This window comes from Tauraco erythrolophus, chromosome 10 (genome assembly GCF_009769465.1).
Source record: "Tauraco erythrolophus isolate bTauEry1 chromosome 10, bTauEry1.pri, whole genome shotgun sequence".
Lineage (NCBI taxonomy): Eukaryota > Metazoa > Chordata > Aves > Musophagiformes > Musophagidae > Tauraco > Tauraco erythrolophus.
The window spans coordinates 22,308,356-22,328,749 of record NC_141474.1 but is presented as its reverse complement, the minus strand read 5'-3'; the positions used below and the strand labels follow the sequence as shown (position 1 = coordinate 22,328,749).

The following is a 20,394-nucleotide window of genomic DNA, read 5'->3' as shown; positions in this document are numbered from 1 at the left end:
AGAAGGATAAATCAGAGAACCTGCGCTTCTTCCTTAAATACAACTGAAGTATACAGTGAGACAGTGGGTCACCATATAGAATGAATGTAGGGCAAAAAGGCAGCTGGGTAATATTAGTCAGTGTGATAATGTGGTCATCAGTCTTCAGCCTCCTCCTTGTTTGAGGGGGTTGAATGTTTTTGTGTGGATGTCATGGGAAGGAAAGTTTCGAGAGCCCAGAGAATTTGTCTGCTGTTGGCATCTGCAAAACTCCTCCCAGATGGGGCATAAAGAGTGAAAGGCCTTGTTGTCATGGTTTAGGCTGCTCCAGCAACTAAACTCACACAGCCACTCACTCACCCTCCAGGGATGAAGAAGGGAATTAAAAGAGAAAAGGAAAAAAAAAAGAGACCCGTGGGTTGGGATAAGAACAATTTAATACTACTAATATATGAAAATATATATGTGTACAATGATAGATATACACAGATGAGTGATGTAGGGTGTAATTGCTCACCACCCCTTGTCTGAGGCCCATCTCGTCCTGAATTAACAATCCTGAAAGAGGTAGGTCCCAACACCGCAATCTCAGATGAGCAAGAGGCCCGAAAATAGAGAGTGAGAAAGAGAGAGCACTCTGAGAGTCCGAAAGTGAGAGTCCCGGAAGAGCAAAGACCCTTCTTTCCGGCTGACCCTCATTTTTATACTGGGCATGATGCTGCATGATATGGAATACTTATTGGCCAGTTTGGCCCTCAATCCTAAATCTAAGCACAAATCATAAGGAGAGTCATGGACCCTTTGTCCCAGCTGTGATCCCCCCTATCCTGTTGTGCTCCTGCACACTGGCAAGAACACAGCAGCTGAAAAGTCCTTGAGGCCTTAGTGGCAGCTATAAACATCAGTGCGCTATCGGCATTCTTCTCAGAGCAAGTCTCCGACTAGAACCAAAACACGGAGTTCTTCTAGCTGTTAGAGAGAAGAGCTAACTGTCCCAGATGAAACCAGGACACTTGTTTGAAATAAATTGGTTGATGGAGTTAGGTGTGGAAGTTGCATATGCATGGAGGTTAAGAAGGGTAGAGCAAATAAGTTTTGAAATAGTAGCTGTAGGGGATAGAAGTGTCTATCCCTCTATCAGCAGAGCATGGAAGAATGTGCATTCAAGTCCTGTTAATAAGTGTGTAAATACATGTTTTGTTGAATTAAGGCAATAGTGTTCAGAATTCTCATCTCAAAAGTGGGAAAAGCTTGATTACTTTAAAGGGTTTGATGTACTTTCATATTATATAGGCTCAATCCTTACTGGTATTCTTTCTGATAGTGTTTAATTACAGCTGGCATCTTTTTTTGTTCGTTTGTGAGTTGGAGCACCTTATTTTTAACCAAATTTGCGTATATCACAGATTCAATTGGAAAAAAAAAACTTTAGAAGCTGTAAATGACTAATCCTTTCAGTCCATAAAACCATGATTACGACAAGCTTATCTAAACTGAAAATCCTCTTAAACTTTGTTGAAAAGGCTACACGCTTGTTTTGGGAAAAGTAAATGTTTGCAGTGAAGTTTGTGAATGTGTAAAGTTATTTTTAGTTTAATAAATCAATATCCAGAGACACCTTAGAAAAAGCTGTAGTCTAACTGTCACTTCAGTATCTATTGGTGGTTAGAAGTACCTTGGTGTAACCACCAAAAGCCCAGTTGTATTTAAAAATGAGCCCTCAATAAAAATGCTGCATAGACTTGGAAAGGCATGAGTGTTTCTGGGTTAATCTCAGATACCACCCAGTGATGTGGATGTCATGATATGACTTGATCTGAAGAGCAAAAATGCAGGTGGGTGGTTCCTTGAGTTTAGCTTAAACAAACAAAAAACATATGCCTGTAAACCTTTTGACTATGGATTGGTATTTTCTACAGAGAATATAAAGAGAAGATCTTTTACTTCCTTTGTACAGGTTGTTTTCTGTTGGAATCATGCCCTATGAGTGAACTGATTCTGTGTAATGTTTTCATTAAATAGTCATGGAAATGATAAATTTTATTTGCAGGTGTCCTTTAATTCATCGCTACTCTTTGTACTGCATTTTGTTCAGAAGAGGCAGGAAAAAGGTTAAGAAGAAAATATGTCACTTGCTATTCTACAGTGAAATGTCTTTCTAGGACTTGGTACCATGCAAAGTTTGAACTTTCGAGTTTGAGGGAAATTTTTCATGGAACTATAGAATTTATATAGTCTGTTTGTAGAATAGATGCTGAAATTTCTATCATTTTAAAGCATTGTTGCTTTAGAAGACCTAGACATTTTTTCTGATTAATTGTTCATCTGTCCATGTTGTACCTTCTTTACCTAGCACCATTTCATCTAGAGGAATAAAGTAATTTAAGAGATTAACTGCAATGTAGGTCTGTCAAACTCCCCCCATCCATCTTGTTTTCCCAAAACTCATCTGGTTTGACTAAGGGGGAAGTAACTAACTAAGAAACCTGATTTGAGCTGTGGGATGTGGATGAAACGTTTGAAAGACTAATGAGCAACTATTTTGACTTCTACTACAGCAGATTCTGACAAATATAATAGGACTGCCTGTATTTCTGTCTCCTGTAGGTGAACAGATGTACACTCTTCTTGTTTCAACTTAAATCAAGTGAGTTTAATATGCTGACATATGTTCTCCTTTCAAGTTAAACAGAGTTGTTCTGACATCCTCTTACCAAATTCCTGTCTTTATACAACAGTTCAGTGCGTGTGTTTTCAGCCTTGCATGTAAAACTAGCTGTGTGAATCAGAGCAGCTGGGTGGGATTTTGACGAGCATGCTCTGGAAAAAGCATCTAGTGTGACCATCTCCTTTTGCTTATGTAAGAACAGTGTGATTACATGTCCACAGCAAAAATGTGTGCAGTTCCTTATTTGGTAATGCATTAATAACCCTCTTGTTTGAGTATAACAGTAGTTAAAAACAATATGATGTATCTGAGTCACTTTTCCAAGTGGATTTATTTTTTTTACAGTTTCTCACTTCATCAAGACTGAGAAAATAGTTTATTTTTTACTGCAAACTATTAATTTCTGTCATTATTACAGGGAAAAAATAAAGAGTGCGGATAGGGATTGGGCATACATCTTTCACCTTTCTCTTCCCTCTCTTACATGTGACTCATAACTATGATCAGTGTCACAGAATCATTTAGGTTGGTCATGTTTATTCAGTTTTTTTCTCTCAGCTGTTCTGTTTACTGGTAGCTTTTTAACTCTGCTAGAAAAAAATCTGATACTTTTGCAAGAAGAAAAAATGACTTGCAGATGTGACTTCTGTCTGTTCCTTAGTTACTGAACATGGCTGAAGTAGTGGTATAACTCTGGATGAGCCTATTGGTCTTCAGTGTAAAGTTTTAGAGTATCTTGCACCCTCAGCAAGTTTGCAGATGACACCAAGTTGTGTGGTGTTGTGGACACTCTGGAGGGAAGGGATGCCATCCAGAGGGACCTTGACAGGCTGGAGAGATGGGCCTGTGAGAACCTCATGAAGTTCAACAAGGCCAAGTGCAAGGTCCTCCACCTGGGTCAGGGCAATCCCATGCACAAGTACAGGCTGGGCGGAGAATGGATTGAGAGCAGCCCTGAGGAAAAGGACTTGGGAGTGCTGGTGGATGAGAAGCTCAACATGAGCCGACAATGTGCGCTGGCAGCCCAGAAAGCCAACCGTATCCTGGGCTGTATCAAAAGGAGCGTGGCCAGCAGGTCAAGGGAAGTGATTCTGCCCCTCTGCTCTGCTCTCGTGAGACCCCACCTGGAATACTGTGTTCAGCTCTGGAGTCCCCAACACAAGAAGGACATGGAGCTGCTGGAATGAGTCCAGAGGAGGGCCACGAAGATGATCAGAGGGCTGGAGCACCTCTGCTATGAAGAGAGGCTGAGAGAGTTGGGGCTGTTCAGCCTGGAGAAGAGAAGGCTCCGGGGTGATCTTATAGCAGCTTTCCAGTGCCTAAAGGGGCCTACAGGAAAGCTGGAGAGGGAATTTTTACAAGGGTGTGTAGTGATAGGACAAGGGGCAATGGCTTTAAACTGAAAGAGGGCAGATTTAGGTTAGATATAAAAAAGAAATTCTTTACATTGAGGGTGGTGAGGTACTGGAACAGGTTGCCCAGAGAAGTTGTGGATGCCCTATCCCTGGAGGTGTTCAAGGGCAGGTTGGATGAGGCTTTGGGCAACCTGGTGTTGTAGTGGAGGATTTCTCTGCCCATGGCAGGGGGGTTGGAACTAGATGATCTTTGAGGTCCCTTCCAACCCTAACCATTCTATGATTCTATGATCTTCACTGTTAGGAAAATATTTCTATAATTTATGTTCCCCTAACGAATGTTCCAAACTGGCATTGTGTTGGGGCTGTTTTTTGTAAAAATAGAATTAGTCCAAATACTTAAGTAATAGGCTTCGAACCATTGGAAAGAAAGACTTCAGGTTCAGATCAGGTCACATCTGAGTCTTGACAGTGCCAACTTCAGAGAGATTTTCAGCAAGACCTAGCTTCTAAGGACTGTCTTTACTTCAAGTGTCCTGAGTTCTTTGCTGCTGCCTCTTTGCTGAGACAACAGGTTGTTAATTACATTGTTTGGTGGAAGAAACCCCTTCGTATTCCTTTTCTGTGAATGAAGGAATTGCTGCCATAGTTAAGGTTAACACCAATAAATTGTTACAGGTGGCAGACACCCTCTCTTTCTACAGGCGAAACGCTAAAAGAGGAGCTGTTGTATTCTACTTCTGTTGAAATAGATATTAAATGAAGTAGTCTGCCCATCCTAATGTTTCCTGGGTGATGAGGTAGTTGTTGTGGTAACTAACTTTACGTAGGATATTGAAATAAATACATTAAAAATGCGTTTTAAAAAAAAAAATCTTTCTGTACCAATTTCTTGAAGGAAAGTCAGCAAGGGTTATTGTGGAAACCAGCACTATTTTTCTATTGTCCTTTTCGTGTTAATCAGTACATAGCACTGCTATTACGTCAAAGAAGTTCTCCTACACCAGGATTCATTTGGTGGAAGAACTGGTAGGGAGCCAGTCCTGGTTCCCAGGGTCTGAGCTGGCTGGCCTTGTGTCCAGTCTCAGCCTGCCCAGAGCAAATGTTACTTTGATTTGTGCCAGCTGGCTCTGGGTGGTGGGGTGGAGAATGCTGGACTGCAGAAGGAGTAGCATATGAACTGGCTATTCCATCTATACTTATAGGGAGATTTCTGGGCTGCAAGAGTGGGACTGTATCTGCCAAGTGTTAATATAAAATTAAGCCTCACTTTTATTGAAAACAGGAATATTAAAAATGTCATTACAAGTGTTATTAAATACCTATTTTTAAAAAGTCTGTTTATTGTAAGCAACACCCCTTTTTATTTCACTTAGATGGAAAACAATACAGATATGCTTAATATTCATTGCTTATTTTCCAAGATTTCCTTAATAAACAGATAGATAGGAAAGTAAGGGTAGAGGTCTACACATTTTTTTTTTTTCCTTTTTTCTGTGTGAATTGTCTGAGAGCCTGTAGGCAACTGACACTTGTTTCATAGGAACAGATGGAGAGGTGGCAGGAGAGAAAGAGAAGGCAGCATGGTTGCAAGTGGTACCCTGGATCGTAATTTCAAGATAGTTTTAAGTAACGTGCCTCTAGTGTATGTATATTAGAGGAAAAACAAACCAAAACTCCAAAAACAGCAACTCCCCCCAAAAAATAAAACAACAAGTCCCCACCAACCCTCCTTGTCTGTACTAATAAATGAGTTGCATGCTTTTTTGAAAACGCATACAAAACAATAGTCCAGTTATATGACAAGGAAGCATGCTAGAATAAAAAGTACCCAAACACCTTTTTTCTACTCCATTAGTTGGAACAGACCTCTAGGGCTCGTCTGAACCCATACATCTGGACAGTGTCATTGAGGTTGATTTCGTAGTGCAAATGCTCATGTTTTAAGCTTCTGTGTTAGAAAGCGTTCATTCTTTAGAACACGGAAGTGGCTGAATTGCATTATATTGAGATTTTCATGAATCTAGTGAGGGTGCTCATCTAGAGAATGCTGAACTGGTTGTCCGTTAAGTGGTCTGTTCAACAAAGAAATTCAAAAGTGGCCATGAGTAGATGCTTCAGGGAAGGTTGGAATAAAGCAAATGCTTGGTCCTCTTTTCTGCCTTCCTAACTTCCAAATATTTGCATCTCAGGGAATTCCTGCTGTCTTTTCTGTCAAGAAACTTGCAGTGGATATCTTCTATAGTATTTTTTCAGCGTCTTACTGAACCATTTTTGAGTTTCCAGTGTCCTTTGGCGGGGAATTCTGTCACTTGTAGAACTTAATTTTATTGTTGAAACTGGCTTCTACTAGTTTCATGTAGTGGCTCTTGCTCAGATGGGAGTAAACCCATCTGAGTTCATCTCTCCTCCTTTCTCCATCATTTGTTGACCTTGTAGATATCTGTGACTTCCTTGTGTTTGTTTGGGTTTTTTTGTTTTGTTTTTTTTTTTTTACAGACTGAGGAACTTGAACCTCCTCAGTTGTTTCCCACGTGGAAGGACTTTCATATCTTTGATCATCTGTTATGGTCCTTCTCTGAACATTTAAAAAAAAAGTTATACTTGGTTTTGGGGAGTTGTGGGGAACAGAACTGCACGGTTTTATGGTATAGATGTACTATTGGTACTGTATTGTTCGTATGATACTGTAATGTTGTTTTCTGTTTTGTTCTCTATTCCTTTCTAGTAACTTTTAACACTTCATTTTTATTTCTTTTTTCCTGACTACCAAGCAATCTTCTGTTCGTTTTGACACTAATCAGAATTAATCAGGACTTCTTTTACTTTTTTTAAGCATTACCTATTTTGTTACGTAGTATACTATTCATGCTGAGAAAAGTTAAACTTGGAAGTCTGTGGCATACGTATAAAGTGTATGTATAACTAATGAAATACTCCTATGTGGCAATATTGAAAACATATTCGGAGTCTGGGTGTGGTATCACTTGAGAATCTGAAAGACTTGTATTGGCAGCAGTATGTTGTTTCTTAATTACCAGAAAGGCTGTAAAACTTTAACGTTACTGCAATCAAATAAAAGCAACTAGTTGGAGGGAAATAATGAACAATTATGAAACCTTAAACTATTCATCGTATTAAACTTTACTTGTTACGTAACCAACATGGGAGAAACCTGAGTGGTACAGTGTGATAATTGTGTGATGAAGTCTAACTCATCATTTGCATATGGACTGTTTCAGGACAGAATTGCTTGAGTCTCGTATAAATTCCTGAGTGAGAACGGTCAGAGCTAAAAGCAGTTGGAACAAAAATCCAGGCTTATTATACGTAAAATTGAAAGGAAGAACTTTGAGTACTCTGTTTTTCTGCTTTCTTTGCCTCAAACTGTTCATTTAATAGTAAATTGTGCAGAACGTGTCAAAACAGGAACTTCAGCTTCCTTATGAATTTGATTTTTTTGGTAACAACAGTGAGAAGATATTTCTCTTTACCAACCCAGTACAATATAGATGTTTACTAAAGTCTGTATGGCAACAGTGTCGTTAACTACTTGAAGTTTGTAATAGTGAGTGTGGTAATTAGGCATAGCCAGTAATGTGAGGGAATCTGTTAAATGGTTTGCATGATTGGCATTTTTCCTGGTTGACCAATCAACTTGTTTTGAAGAAGAGGCCTTTTACAGAAATTTATGTGGGTGGGAATTGAAGTGGTCACTACATCGAAGTAGAGAATTGAAAAGTGCTTGTGAAATCTATATTCTCTCAGAAGAGGGAAGCCTTAATCTGTAGATGAAAATACTTTGTGTGTGCGTGTTGCTTTGTGTGAGCATGCTTCAGATGTTTCCTTTTGTTTTTCTAAGTGCAGTCTTGTACTTGACTGAAGTAGTTAATCACACTGTTGTGAAGTAAGGGGGTGTTTGTTGCATTTTCATCACTGCAGCATCATAGCTCAATCTTAAGAACTTTGCCTACTTGCAAGATGTTCATTCCCTCCCAGTGGTGGAAAGTTAAATCTGGAAACTTCTTCCAAGTGTATTTTTGTTCTTCAGCTATAATGGATATTGTGACTTAGTAGTCAGGAATCAGGTATGAGAAAGCAATTCTTTATGTTAATGACATATAAGTTTGCTATGTTCTGTTGAAGGATCCAAGTGCATGTATGACTAGTGTCCTAGTCATGTTTTTGAAGATAGTTGTAACCGTGTTTCAAATAAACTCTTGTGAGATTTAGCCTGGTTTTTTTTCTTTTTCATTTTTTTTAGTGTTGTATGTACTTCTAGGTAGGTCATAATATATATAGTGAGAAGAATAATTTTCTGAAAAGAACCCAAGCCTAGAACTTAATACGTAATAAACAATATTAAGTTTTAATGTGAAAATATGATGGACATTTTGAGTTGTGCATAGCATTTCTAGCTTTTAACAGTCTACTGTTAAAAAAGTAACAATAAAAAAAAAACTAATTAAAAAAATATGCTAACAGTGCCTGCTGTCTTGTCATGTAGATTTTTCAAATAAAATTGAAGACTGCACGAATCACAGGCTTAAAAATTAATTTTGAAAGTTCAGAAGTGATAACAGGGTATCTCTGGGTGACAGCAGTATGTGTTTTGAGATTTAACATTTGAACTTGAGCTGCAAATTTGTGTCAACTCTGGAATGTATATTTGAAGCAAACTTTCCTATAGAAGACCTTAAAGATGTGTTCTCCGGCCTGTTGGCAGGAGCATAACTTCATATATATTCCAGTAATATTATAAACATTATTTTGAAGCAGGTACTGTCAATAGAAAATATTTTTGTTGATGCTAAGGCTGGTATAACTTAAATGTAATGAATTTAATTTTCTTGGATAACATTGTATCCTGCAATTTCATTTAATATCTCTTCTTGAACCAAAAATAATCAGACAAGATCTTTCTGGACAATACTATCGACTTTTAAATGAAGAAAGTATAGTAGGTATGTGTCCTATGAAGCACTGTTTCACAGTGACTTAGCTATATCTGTAATGGAAGCCAGATATTTTTGTAAAGCATGACTCTACCTATCCCACTACATTTCTTCCTTTTCAATCTGTGAGGAAATCAAAAGTCAAGAAGTCTTTTTAATGTAATGTTCAATTGTTAGTGAATTACATTAGATTGCACTGTTGCATGTGCCTCAGAAAACAACTCATGATGTATTACACAAACTGTTAAATGCTTTGGGGTACATTTCAGTTTGAATCTTTTACAAGTGAAGTGTTTCAAAGACAGAATATATGCAATACAAAACATTAAATAAATGTGCCTTATTACTCAAGTATGCTGGTTAACAAAGTTAATGTCACTGGCTAGTGTAATTTTATAGTTTGGGGTTTTTTTTCTTAATTTTTAAGTGATATCTCACTTTCTTGTACAATTACTTATTTACGTGTAAAATCAGCGCCAGAATCCTCATGTACAATGAACTTTTTACTTCCATCACAGTAGCAGTATGTTTCTGCAGAGAACTGAAGTAAAAATTTGATAAATTTGGATAGTTAATTTGGGTATGAAGTGTGTGACTAAATGGAGCTTTTCTTTTAGGGCCATTGACTGATTAGAAAGGACTGCTATGCTCTGCAGGTTTCACTTTTTTTATATGTATATCTAACAGAAAATGCAATTTCAACTATTTGTTACTTCTGTTGTAAACACTAAAATTTATTTCTGTGTATGAGACCAACTAGTGAATATTTCTGTAGTGAAACTATATTTAATGAATTAATGAATGGGGTTTGCATGTACAAGGTCTTATTCACAGTCTAAAAGCGTAAACATAGCTCAGTCAACAACTACATGCAGTTAAAGATGATGGGGAGAAAAGCCATTGTCTTTTATTTTTATCTGGGAAAACAAAGGATGATCTTATAGGAAATTTTACTATTGAATAAGGATGTGCTTTCTTCAAACCAATGTAGACAAATGTCAGTTTGCTTCATACATTAATGTGGGTTTGCAAATATTATGATACTTAATTGTGAAAGAGCTTTTTATGGGGAGGGATTTGGCTCCTCTGCCTTGACATTTACGTGCACATGTATATTTATAGTTGTGATCTGTCTGGAATTTGCCTTTGTGGTTTTGTTTGCTCTTAACTTTCTGTGATCTAGTCCTGTCTTTCTCAGTTTTGTTTCTGAGGTTTAAGAGTTGAGGAATGCAGAAGAAATGGCTTAATTTAAAGGAAATAATGAGCATTTTTATTCAACTTCACATACTTCAGGGAATATTGACGCTGTTCTGCTTAGAAGCTCTTTCTTAAAATAACTTTGTACTAGTGCTATTTTATGATTAATTTAGAATTTGAATTCAGTGTAACTATTGTTGTGAATGTTTCCTTGGCTGTATCTTAATTTATTCCAGTTGTTCTTATGAAGGCTTCTTTAAACAAAGCTATTAATTCAGCATTAATATGATCAATGCAACTATTCTAAGACCTGGAAGTCATATGACCTTGCTCCCACTCTTCTGCCAAACTTATGATGTGTAGCACTTGTCCATATGTATGTGAGTTAAACTGCAGTTGTTCAGAGAGAATAATGGGAAAGATATTTTAAAGCAACAATTATTTCACTGAAATACTAACTCAAGTAGAATGCTGAATATGAGTAGCCAAACTCAGTCTCAGAAGTGAAGGTGAAATGTTGAAGGAACAATTTTCAGCTTCCTAGTTTATATTTCATAAACATTTTTAGATTAAAAGAGGACATCATTTACTACAAAAGTGAATGTCACTTTCTTGTTTTTGATTAAAGAACATAGAAGATCCTCTGTAGATAAGAGTGGACTTACATTAGGCAAGTTCTGTGTGATTTCAAAATTTTATTCAGTCTTGAGAATGAATAAAATATTTTAATAAATTGTCTATTTGGCTTTTTAGTAACTTTTTGCAGTTGAAGATGCACGAATTTTTTCCCCCAGTCAGCTTTAAAAAGCTTGAACTGAAATTCCCATTTTACGTTTGTTGTTTTTTTTTATAATTTGAGCTGTAACAAGTAACACTGATGAAAAGAAGAGCTCAACAAATACAGGCTGCTGACTTTCTCAGTGCATGATAAGAGTTCCCTAAAGTAGCTTATAAGAACAGGAAGACATGTCTGAGGCTGCCTAGTTTGACAGAAAATTGGTTTACAGAATTGGCTATAAGCAAAGGCTTTATGGATACCATTTGCCACTACAGTGACGATGACTTTTTTTCTCTGTATACCTGAAATGGAATCCAGCTGTTGTGTTTGAAGACTGTGTAAACAAAGAACTGATGACATAGGTAGTTAATTGATTCATAATGTTGTATATCAGTCAGAGAAATGATGTGGTAGAATGAGGAAGAAAAGTAGCCAATTTATGGTGGTTTTTTATCTATAACGTTTTTGAGGTGATGTCACAGCCAAATGCAGTACTGGATTTGTCTGCGAGGTTGCTTAGCACTCGTTCAGAAGCGCTCTTAATCCAAGGTTATGGCTTTACTAATTTTATAGATACATAGTTTAGTGGCTTGCTTCTGGGAGGCTTGAGTAGGTTTCAGAATGCACTAAGGCTGGCTTGTTACAGCTGAGGCCAACCTTGGCTACATCGGGTCTGTAGGGTTGTGTGCTGTTAATGCTCCCTAAACAAATCAAATCACAGCAACACCTCTCCTTTTAGTAAAAGGTAAAAGTCCAAATAGAGGATGAGCACACATTCCAGTATGCCGCAGTTAGACCTGTGCATGAGCAGGTGTGCATACAGTGCAGGTGCCTTGTGGTACTTGGACACAAAGTGTCAATCTCTGAAGTAAGGGGTGACTGAAATACAAGGACTCTGGGAAATGGAATTGCTAACAAAATGCCCTGTGATATTTCTAGGTAGATCTGCCTTGAAAATCTCAAGGTAGAAATGCAGAAACTTGTAAAGAACAAAATAATTCTATAAATTAGTTCATTTGTCCCACATTGATGACCTTATCTGTTTTGTAGAGGACACTTATTCAGGCATTTAAAAAAAAAAAAAAATCTTACTCAAACATAGAATCGTGGAATTGTAGAATATCTCAAGTTGGAAGCACTACCTTGTCCTGCTTTCAGCTGGGACAGTTAGCTCTTCTCTCTAACAGCTAGAAGAGCTCCGTGTTTTGGTTCTAGTCTGGGATTCGCTATAAGAACGTTGATAGCGCACTGATGTTTATAGTTGGCACTGAGGCCTCAAGGACTTTTCAGCTGCTGTGTTCTTGCCAGTGTGCAGGAGCACAACAGGATAGGGGGGAGCATAGCTGGGACAAAGGGTCCATGACTCTTCTTATGATTTGTGCTTAGATTTAGGATTGAGGGCCAAACTGGCCAATGAAGTATTCCATATCATGCAGCGTCATGCCCGGTATAAAAGCGAGGGTCAGCCGGAAAGAAGGGCCTTTGCTCTTCCGGGACTCTCACTCTCGGACTCTGAGTGCTCTCTCTTTTTGGGCCTCTTGCTCATCCGGGATTGCAGTAGCAGGACTTATCTGTTTTTTGGGATTATTAATTCAGGACGAGATGGGCCTCGGTCAAGAGGTGGTGAGCAATTACACCGTACATCATTCGCTTGTGTATATTGATCATTGTACATTTTTATATATTAGTAGTATTAAATTGTTCTTATCTCAACCCATGGGTCTCTTTCCTTTTCTCCTTTAATTCTCTTCCTCATCCCCGGGGAGTGGGGGAAGGTGAGTGAGTGGCTGTGTGGAGTTTAATTGCTGGAGCAGCCTAAACCACGACATACCTAAAACTAAACCATATGGTTGAGAGCATCGTGCAGACGCTTGCTGAACTCTGACAGGCTTTGAGCTGTGACCACTTCCCTGGGGAGCCTGTTTGAGTGACCAGCCACTCTCTCAGTGAAGTACCTTTTTCTGATGTCCAGTCTGAATTTACCCTGACTTAGCTTCATCCCAGTTCCTCATGTCCTCTTGCTGGTCACCAAAGAGAGGAGATGAGCACCTCCCCTCTGCTGCCCCCGTTGAGGAAGTTGTAGACTGGGATGAGGTCACCCCTCAGCCTTCTCTTCTCCAAGCTGAACAAACCAAGTGATCTCAACTGTTCTTCATAAATCTTGCCCTCAAGGCCTTTCACCATCTTGATTGCCCTCCTCTGGACACACTCTAATAGTTTGATGTCCTTTTTGTATTGAGGCGTGCAAAACAGCACATAGTACTTGAGGTGTGGCCACGCCAGCGCAGTGTAGGGGGGACAATCACCTGCCTTGACCGACTAGCGATGCTGAGCTTGATGCACCCCAGGACACGGGCCTTTTGACTACCAGGGCATGCTATTGACTCATATTCAACTTGCCATCAACCCAAACTGCCAAATATCTTTTCATGGGGCTGCTCTCCAGCCTCTCATCCTCCAATTTGTACATATAACCAGGATTACCCCATCCCAAGTGGACAATCCAGCACTTGCTCTTGTTAGTTTTCAAATGGTTGGTGATCGCCAAGCTCCCTAGTCTATCCAGATCTCTCTGTAAGGCCTCTCTACCATATTGGAAGCAGAATCTTTTCAGAGTCTTCTAGAAGAGTTTTTTTAAATACTTCCATTTCTAAGTGTATATGGTAACGGGGAAGGTAAGACTATAGCAGTAAAACTAAATATATAAGTTTTGTGTTTGTGGTTTTTTTTTTTTTTAACAAAAAGCTGTTGTGTTTTCTGTGTATCTGTGCTTGATTGAAGGGACTGCAATGCCAGAAATCATTGTGGAGAGTATATGAAGAATTTTCCTTTCTTTTGTTAATAACTCATGAGGAGGAATGTGGGATAAAATAACGATGAACAATAAAGAACTGCAAAGATAGATATACAGAGTTCTAAAAATCTAGCAGCTGTGATTTATTATCTGTCCTTGAAACTGCTCTAATACTAGGAGATTGGAAGATGTAAAAACTTACCACACTTAGCAGATTAATTTCCCTGTCTGAAGAAGTGCTGATATGATTGGGTGTACCCAAATGATCATAAGCATGATCACTAGATGTTTATTTTGTGCATGCTTGTCTTAGAATTAGTAAATACTTTTTAAAAAAATTGAGTTATATCTCTTAATTTATTACAAATTATTTAAAGAACTCAAACATGTGAGAAGAACTGCAGCTCACTTGTGTATGCAAAAGATCTCTGATTGTATGGCAAAATGAAGGTCTTATCATGGAAAAAAAGAAGGAACATGCTTTCTGAAAGGAGGTGCTCCAGTTATCGCATCAACTCTTAGTAAATATGAGATTCCAGACTGTGAATTAATTCTGACATGAAGATCTCATGCAAGGCAGGAAGTAGAAGTAACGTATTCATTGCTGTACATCTCACTTAGAATCTTAAGAAATTTCATTTTTAGAGAATAACTTACCTATTTAGGGTGTAACTTGGCACTTACGGCAGAATAGCATGTTCTCCTCTGTAGGGAGAGAAGGGATGCCTGAACACTTACTCACAGTGATTGTCAGCAAAAGTCCTAGTGTGACTTTGTTGTTGTTATCAGAATTTGTTCTGAAAGTTTTGACGTTTGAGGGGAAGAAACTTTTGATTTAAGAAGAAATCATGACTATTGGGTCTTAATGAAACCTGGCAAATTAATTACTGTGTTTTACAAAATGAGAGGGAGGAGGAGAGTGCTAAGCCCTGCTAATTGCAGCTCCTTGAGTATTCTTTTGATTTTTAAAAGAAGAGGTAAGTGTTTAAAATCAGATTCTCAAAGGGGAAAATGTCTTATACCTTATTTTTTAAACTAGCATATGCACCCTCTGCCACTTTGATTGACCAGAGGATTTGAAAAACATAACGAAAAATACAGTCCTGAAGCTAGTCTGAGCTGTTGCTGTTCTGAAAATTCTATTATATGACATCACAGTGACACAAATCTTATGGGGTCCTTCCCAGACATTCACTGGTAGGAATACTTCAAGTAATGTAAGCTATCACCCCACCAGAGGTTGCTCAAACCATACCATGGGAACACAGCTGAGCATAACAGCTCCTTGTACCTGCTAGTTTTGCAAGAGAATTTAAGGCTGCTCTAAATCTTATTCTGTCAATAGTGATGAAGTTTGTTTGCTGTTGTAGTTCAGAGTTCTCTTAGCTGCTGACTTTGGATGGTGGTTGGTTGTATTTGCAGCCATTTCTTAAGTGTGGTAAAGTTAAAACTGCCTGCTAAAATGGTAAGTAAAGTAGCTTCTTAGGGAGTGGTATTATATTTTGCAAGAAATAAACTGAAGTCCTGCTTTAATCCAAGCTATTGTACCTACTGCTTTCAGAATTCAGTTGTGGAGAAAAAGGTGAATTTAGGACGAGTCTACAAGAATTTATCTGAAATACTAATAGGAAATTAACAAAAGCGCACTTTTTAAAAAAAAGATTAAAAGGATGATTAGTAAAATACTAGCTTTATTCCATGTGGAGTTCAGCAACAAATTCCTCCTTCAGCTATAAAGATAATTGATTCTGTAACATCGTGGCTTCCAGTGTTCCAAAAATGCGAATAAGTCCCCAGAGACTTGGTGGCAAAGTGAACTGATTCCTTCTTTCAATACCCTTTGGCCTCTGTTATGTTTGAAATAACAACTATGGATATGGAAAAGTTCTTGCTTTCTGAAATATTGTGGTGAAGTCTCGTCTTTGTACTGTTCTGTCTTCATCTTTCCCACCTCTATTCCAAGAGGAATTTAAAAAGAAAATAATTACGCAAATCTTGGATGCATTGAGGGGATCTGGTAAATTCTAGTGCAGAAACTGGAAAAGAATAGATGTGATGTGAGGAATAGGGGGATGACATGGGGTGTTGTGTTTTTTTTTTTAAAAAAAAAAAGGTCCAAAAAGTTAAGGAGAAATTTTCTGTCCTTTCTTATCAGCCCTCTTTTAAGTTAGAGCAGATTCTGAAAAACAACTTCTGATTCAGAGAGCATTATATTTGAAGTTTAGTGTTCTCCACTTGAATTTGATGGTCCCTTGGCTGCTATATGCTGCTTTGCTTAAATTTTTTTACTGTTAGAAGGAGGTAAACTGAGGCTACCGTTAGAACTGAGGCTAATTTTCTTCACACAGGTAACTTCATAATTGAGCCTAGAGATGTCTTCATACAGGTCACTTTCAGGTGTGACCCAAACAGGCATGTTTTAATAATACTTTGCTTCAGGGAAGAGTATTTTTTAAGCTATGCTAATCAGTCTTGAAGTTTATCACTATACTGACAAGTAAGGATAATTTCTTGACCTCTAGCTCTTAACTAAGAGCCAAAAGAAATCTTGCAGGCTGAAACTTCCTACCATTCCCTCTGCAGAACGTGAGAAATACCTCAATAGTAAAATTTGCACTACGTATTATAAAACAAATGTGTAGAAAACAAGTATTTTTCTGTTATTAATATCTCATCAGTTGAATGCTATTTGTTTGATATGTTATCGTACTTGTATAACATTCTGGATGTTACCTCTTGTGTAGAAGTGTGTGGGAGCACAGTTTTGATCTGCTTTAACTGAGTGGCTTGAGTTGTGGTAAACTGGTATTTTTTGCTCAGGTTTGATTTGTTACTTCTTAATAGTACATGGCTGCAGTCAACTCTGGTTGAGGGTGGCTTAATTTTATTTTGTGGAAATGAAGTTACACTTTCTGAAGCTTTGTAGTTAACTTGGGTGTAAAATACTTTGTAGTCTTTGCTGTAAAGGGTATAAATCCATGTTGATATATTTGGAAAACAGTTATATATACAGCTGTCTCTATAGAAACTGTGAAGTAAAGTGCTATCATTGCTCTATATGGGCTACTGCATTTCTGTGGGGGCAGTTATGTCGTTAGAGCTGATTGGATTCAGCCCTGGTGGTGAAAGGCACTGTATCACACTGTTAAACCTTTAAACTTTCTAGTTGCTTGAGAAGGGAGGAAATAGGGTTGAGCGTTTTCTGTGTGTGCGTGCGCATGCGTGCGTGTTGGAGTGAACGCTGTGCAGGCTTTCAGCCGGGTCAGTCGGGGAAGTGACGTCCTGCATTATTTGTCGTTCTAGAAAGAGCGGAGACACGTACTGTAGGTGGGAGGGCTCTAAAGAGGGCTGTGTCTTGTCCTGTGTGTGTAATTATTTATAAATGAGTAACGGGGGAAGGAATGAAATACGGAGAAGCTGTCTAGTGTTTCTTTAATGTATCAGAGTTTGTTGATTTGTAACAGTTGTATTTGTTTCAATTCCAAACTTGATTTTTATTTTTTCTTTTCTAGCATCTCTACGTTGATAAGACACTGGACACTGCTTTCTTTATAGCAAGAAAAATCTGAATTCCTCCAACACTCAGGATGGGGAAAGATTATTATTCTATTCTAGGAATTGAAAAAGGGGCTTCTGAAGAGGATATCAAAAAGGCTTACAGAAAACAAGCACTGAAGTGGCATCCAGATAAGAACAAATCTCCCCACGCAGAGGAAAAATTCAAAGAGGTTGCAGAAGCTTATGAAGTGCTGAGTGATCCCAAAAAGAGAGACATTTATGATCAGTTTGGGGAGGAAGGTATGTATGTCTTTGTTATACTCTGCTCAGTCACTTTCGTTATGTTGAATGAAGCAAAATAAACATAGATGATGCCAGAAAACATATGAGTTGATTTTTTAGGCAATGTATTTGTACTACTTGAAGTTTGACTCATTAGCTTTTTTAATGTAAAATGTAGTGCACAGTTTTAATGCTGATATTGTTTAAATTCCTTATTTTAATTGTTTTTATATTTTTAACACTTATTTTAAGTGTTGTTTTTTTTTTTTAAATCCCAAATACTTGACAGGCAAAAATTACTGAATTGAAAAAGTTTATATGACCCATAAGTAGCTTTCTGGGATCTCTTACTGCTGTCTTCTTGTGGAGGTGCAGTTGAAAAGAGCTGTATTCTTTTCTTAAATTTTTGCTGAAGGGCAGTGTGCTTGATCTAGGCAGGACAGTCCTTCTGAGCAGAAGCCCAGGTGTCCAGTCCATAGTTGTCCTTGGCTTCTTGCCTGGAGAGGAAAGAATTTGGCTGATGTCATGAAATACCAGAAGAATTTTTTAGCTTTAATTGTAAACAGTGATAACATGCCAAGAGAATGAGGCCTCAGAAATGTCATATTTATCCTAAAATGGTTATCTGGAGAGGATGATTTTATTTTTTTTATTTTTGACCAACATGACTTTCAGTCTCATGATTGAGCAACAGAGGAAGTCGTTAACATCCCTTCCCTTAAATGTATGATATCAGAAATTCCATGTGAAATAATTACTTCCGTTGCAATAAGTAGGTCCACTCATTCATTGCCGTTCACTCAGGCCCATGTTTTTTACTAATACAAAGGAGGACACTTAACTAGCCGTACTTTTGGGAAAATTGTGGATTCTTATGAGTGCCTGATAAAACATGGTCCTCTGTAGTCTATAGGACTTAATACAATTGTTAACTTCCATAAATTCATGTAGAAGACCTTCAGCTTCTACAGAGGATGCAGGTTTTTTGTCTTTTCTTCCACTGTATGCGTTCAGAGCTTCAGTGCTGTTACTGTAACATTCTAGGAAAAAAGTGTTTCTGTAGATACCAGAGACCTTTGCCTCTTGGGTCTTTTGCCTTCTTGCACCTTTTCTTTGTTACCCTCTGCCTCCTTTCTGTATAGCATTATAAGCCTATTTACCCTATGGTTTCATTTGCATTTTAGATTCCTGTGCAACAGCTGATCCTAACTACTTTCCCAAAATATCATTTTAGTCACTTTTACCAAAGAGCTTGAAGTAAAGCATATAAATCAATGCAGCCTTTTGCATAGGTCCTAGTATTGCATACTTGAAGATGAAGGTTCAAAAAGTAGATCTCTGTTTACCTGGGGCATAATGTTAAACCAAAGTATGATTTTTTTTTTTTTTTTTTTTTTTTTTTTTTTTGGTAGAATAGTGAATCTGGAAATACCTCCTGATGCCTCAGTTGCTCTCTAAGCTCTTCAGTTTCATCTGAGAGTGTAAATAGTAGTTGTGAGGGAAAGGCAGGGGCTGAGGTGGGAGGAAGGAGGAAACCTCAGTGTTTTTACAGCCAGGAACTTGAACTACCTTCAATAAGAACTTTTGGCTAGCTATTCTAGGAGGTGTCCTTCTACTGTCATAGATCTGCTTGTTTGACATCAATCGTACTGTCACAGAAGGAGGTACTACGTGTTGTGAAGTACTTTTAATATGTCTGATATTGAGATGAGGAAAGCATTCTCATTCTAATGTCTCACTTGGTTACTGTTGATAACCAGTATTAAGTTTGCACATAGGTCTAAAACACTCAGCCAAAAAAGCCCACCACCACCCCCTCAAAAAAAACCATCCAAAAAACCCCACCAAACCAAGTACCTTCCCCCCCCCCCCGCCCCCCGACAAACCAAACCAAGCAAAACCCAGAAAACCCTCACGCTTTCAAACTTGGGGAAGGCATGCTTCGTTAATGTAAGCCTTGGCATTTTTATGGCTATGGATAGCAGCTGTAGTACTGAGCTGCTATAAAATTGAAAAAAAAAAAAAAAATTATAAATTTAAGAAACATTATAAATTTTCTTAAGAAAATTTTCAGTCTTTCATCTTAAAGGTTTCAGAAGGTCTCCTGAAATGGTCAGTGCAAGAGAGCACTAACTACTATGAGGAAATACTTAGAGATTATCTATTGGGAAAGAGGCATTTAAGAAAATTCATTTTAGCTGGGTTTGGAGTGAGAGAGCAGGAAGTACAAGGGACTGTCCAGTGAGAATTGTAAGGAAAATCTTATGAGAAAGAAATGAGATGTAGATTTCTCCTTGTGGAAGATAGACGGGAAAGAAAAAAGCTATTTAAGAACATTCTTATTTTTTGCACAGAAATGGTGACAGTATATACAAGATTTTTGTGCCCAAATCAGTCTTAAGAACTTCTAAGATGTTTTTATTTGTGGCTCGATTGAGAAGAGTTCCCAGGTTTCTTACCTATTTTATATCATAGGAACATGAGCTGTGGTAAGTTTGGGATTCTGAATTAAACGTTAAGGAAGCATATGGCTTCTTGACTATTGACATATTACCTTTTACTCAAACTGAATTGCAGGAAAACAGAGGTAAAGCTAATTAACATTGGGTTAAAGCAGAGCTATGGAGACTATGGAAAATGTTGCATGTGATACTGCATAATTTCCCCAGAAGCGATCTTGAAGAGGGATGCAACTCCCAACAGGCTTTGCAGAACAAGAAAAGATCAAGTCAAGCAGACTTGTCTTCTGTTTTAAGATGCTAATTCTTTGAATAACTGGCTTCAATCACATGAAATAAAATTGACAGTGTCAGAATACTTGTTCTGAAGTACAAGTCATTCTAGAGCTTCAGAAACTACTTTGCTGTTCAAGTTAATGAATTACTAGT

At 38.0% G+C, this 20,394-nt stretch overlaps 1 protein-coding gene across 2 annotated transcripts in view; it reads left to right on the top strand.

Annotated features, from left to right (window-relative positions):
- Window positions 1–20,394, top strand: part of DNAJB4 (DnaJ heat shock protein family (Hsp40) member B4) — a 31,957-nt gene that overhangs the window by 3,266 nt on the left and 8,297 nt on the right. For both annotated transcript variants that reach the window (XM_086617291.1, XM_086617292.1), the window contains exon 2: window positions 17,239–17,524. In XM_086617291.1, the coding sequence (XP_086473417.1) occupies window positions 17,314–17,524 (211 nt within the window). In that variant the 5' untranslated portion in view covers window positions 17,239–17,313. The remainder of the gene's footprint in view (window positions 1–17,238; window positions 17,525–20,394) is intronic.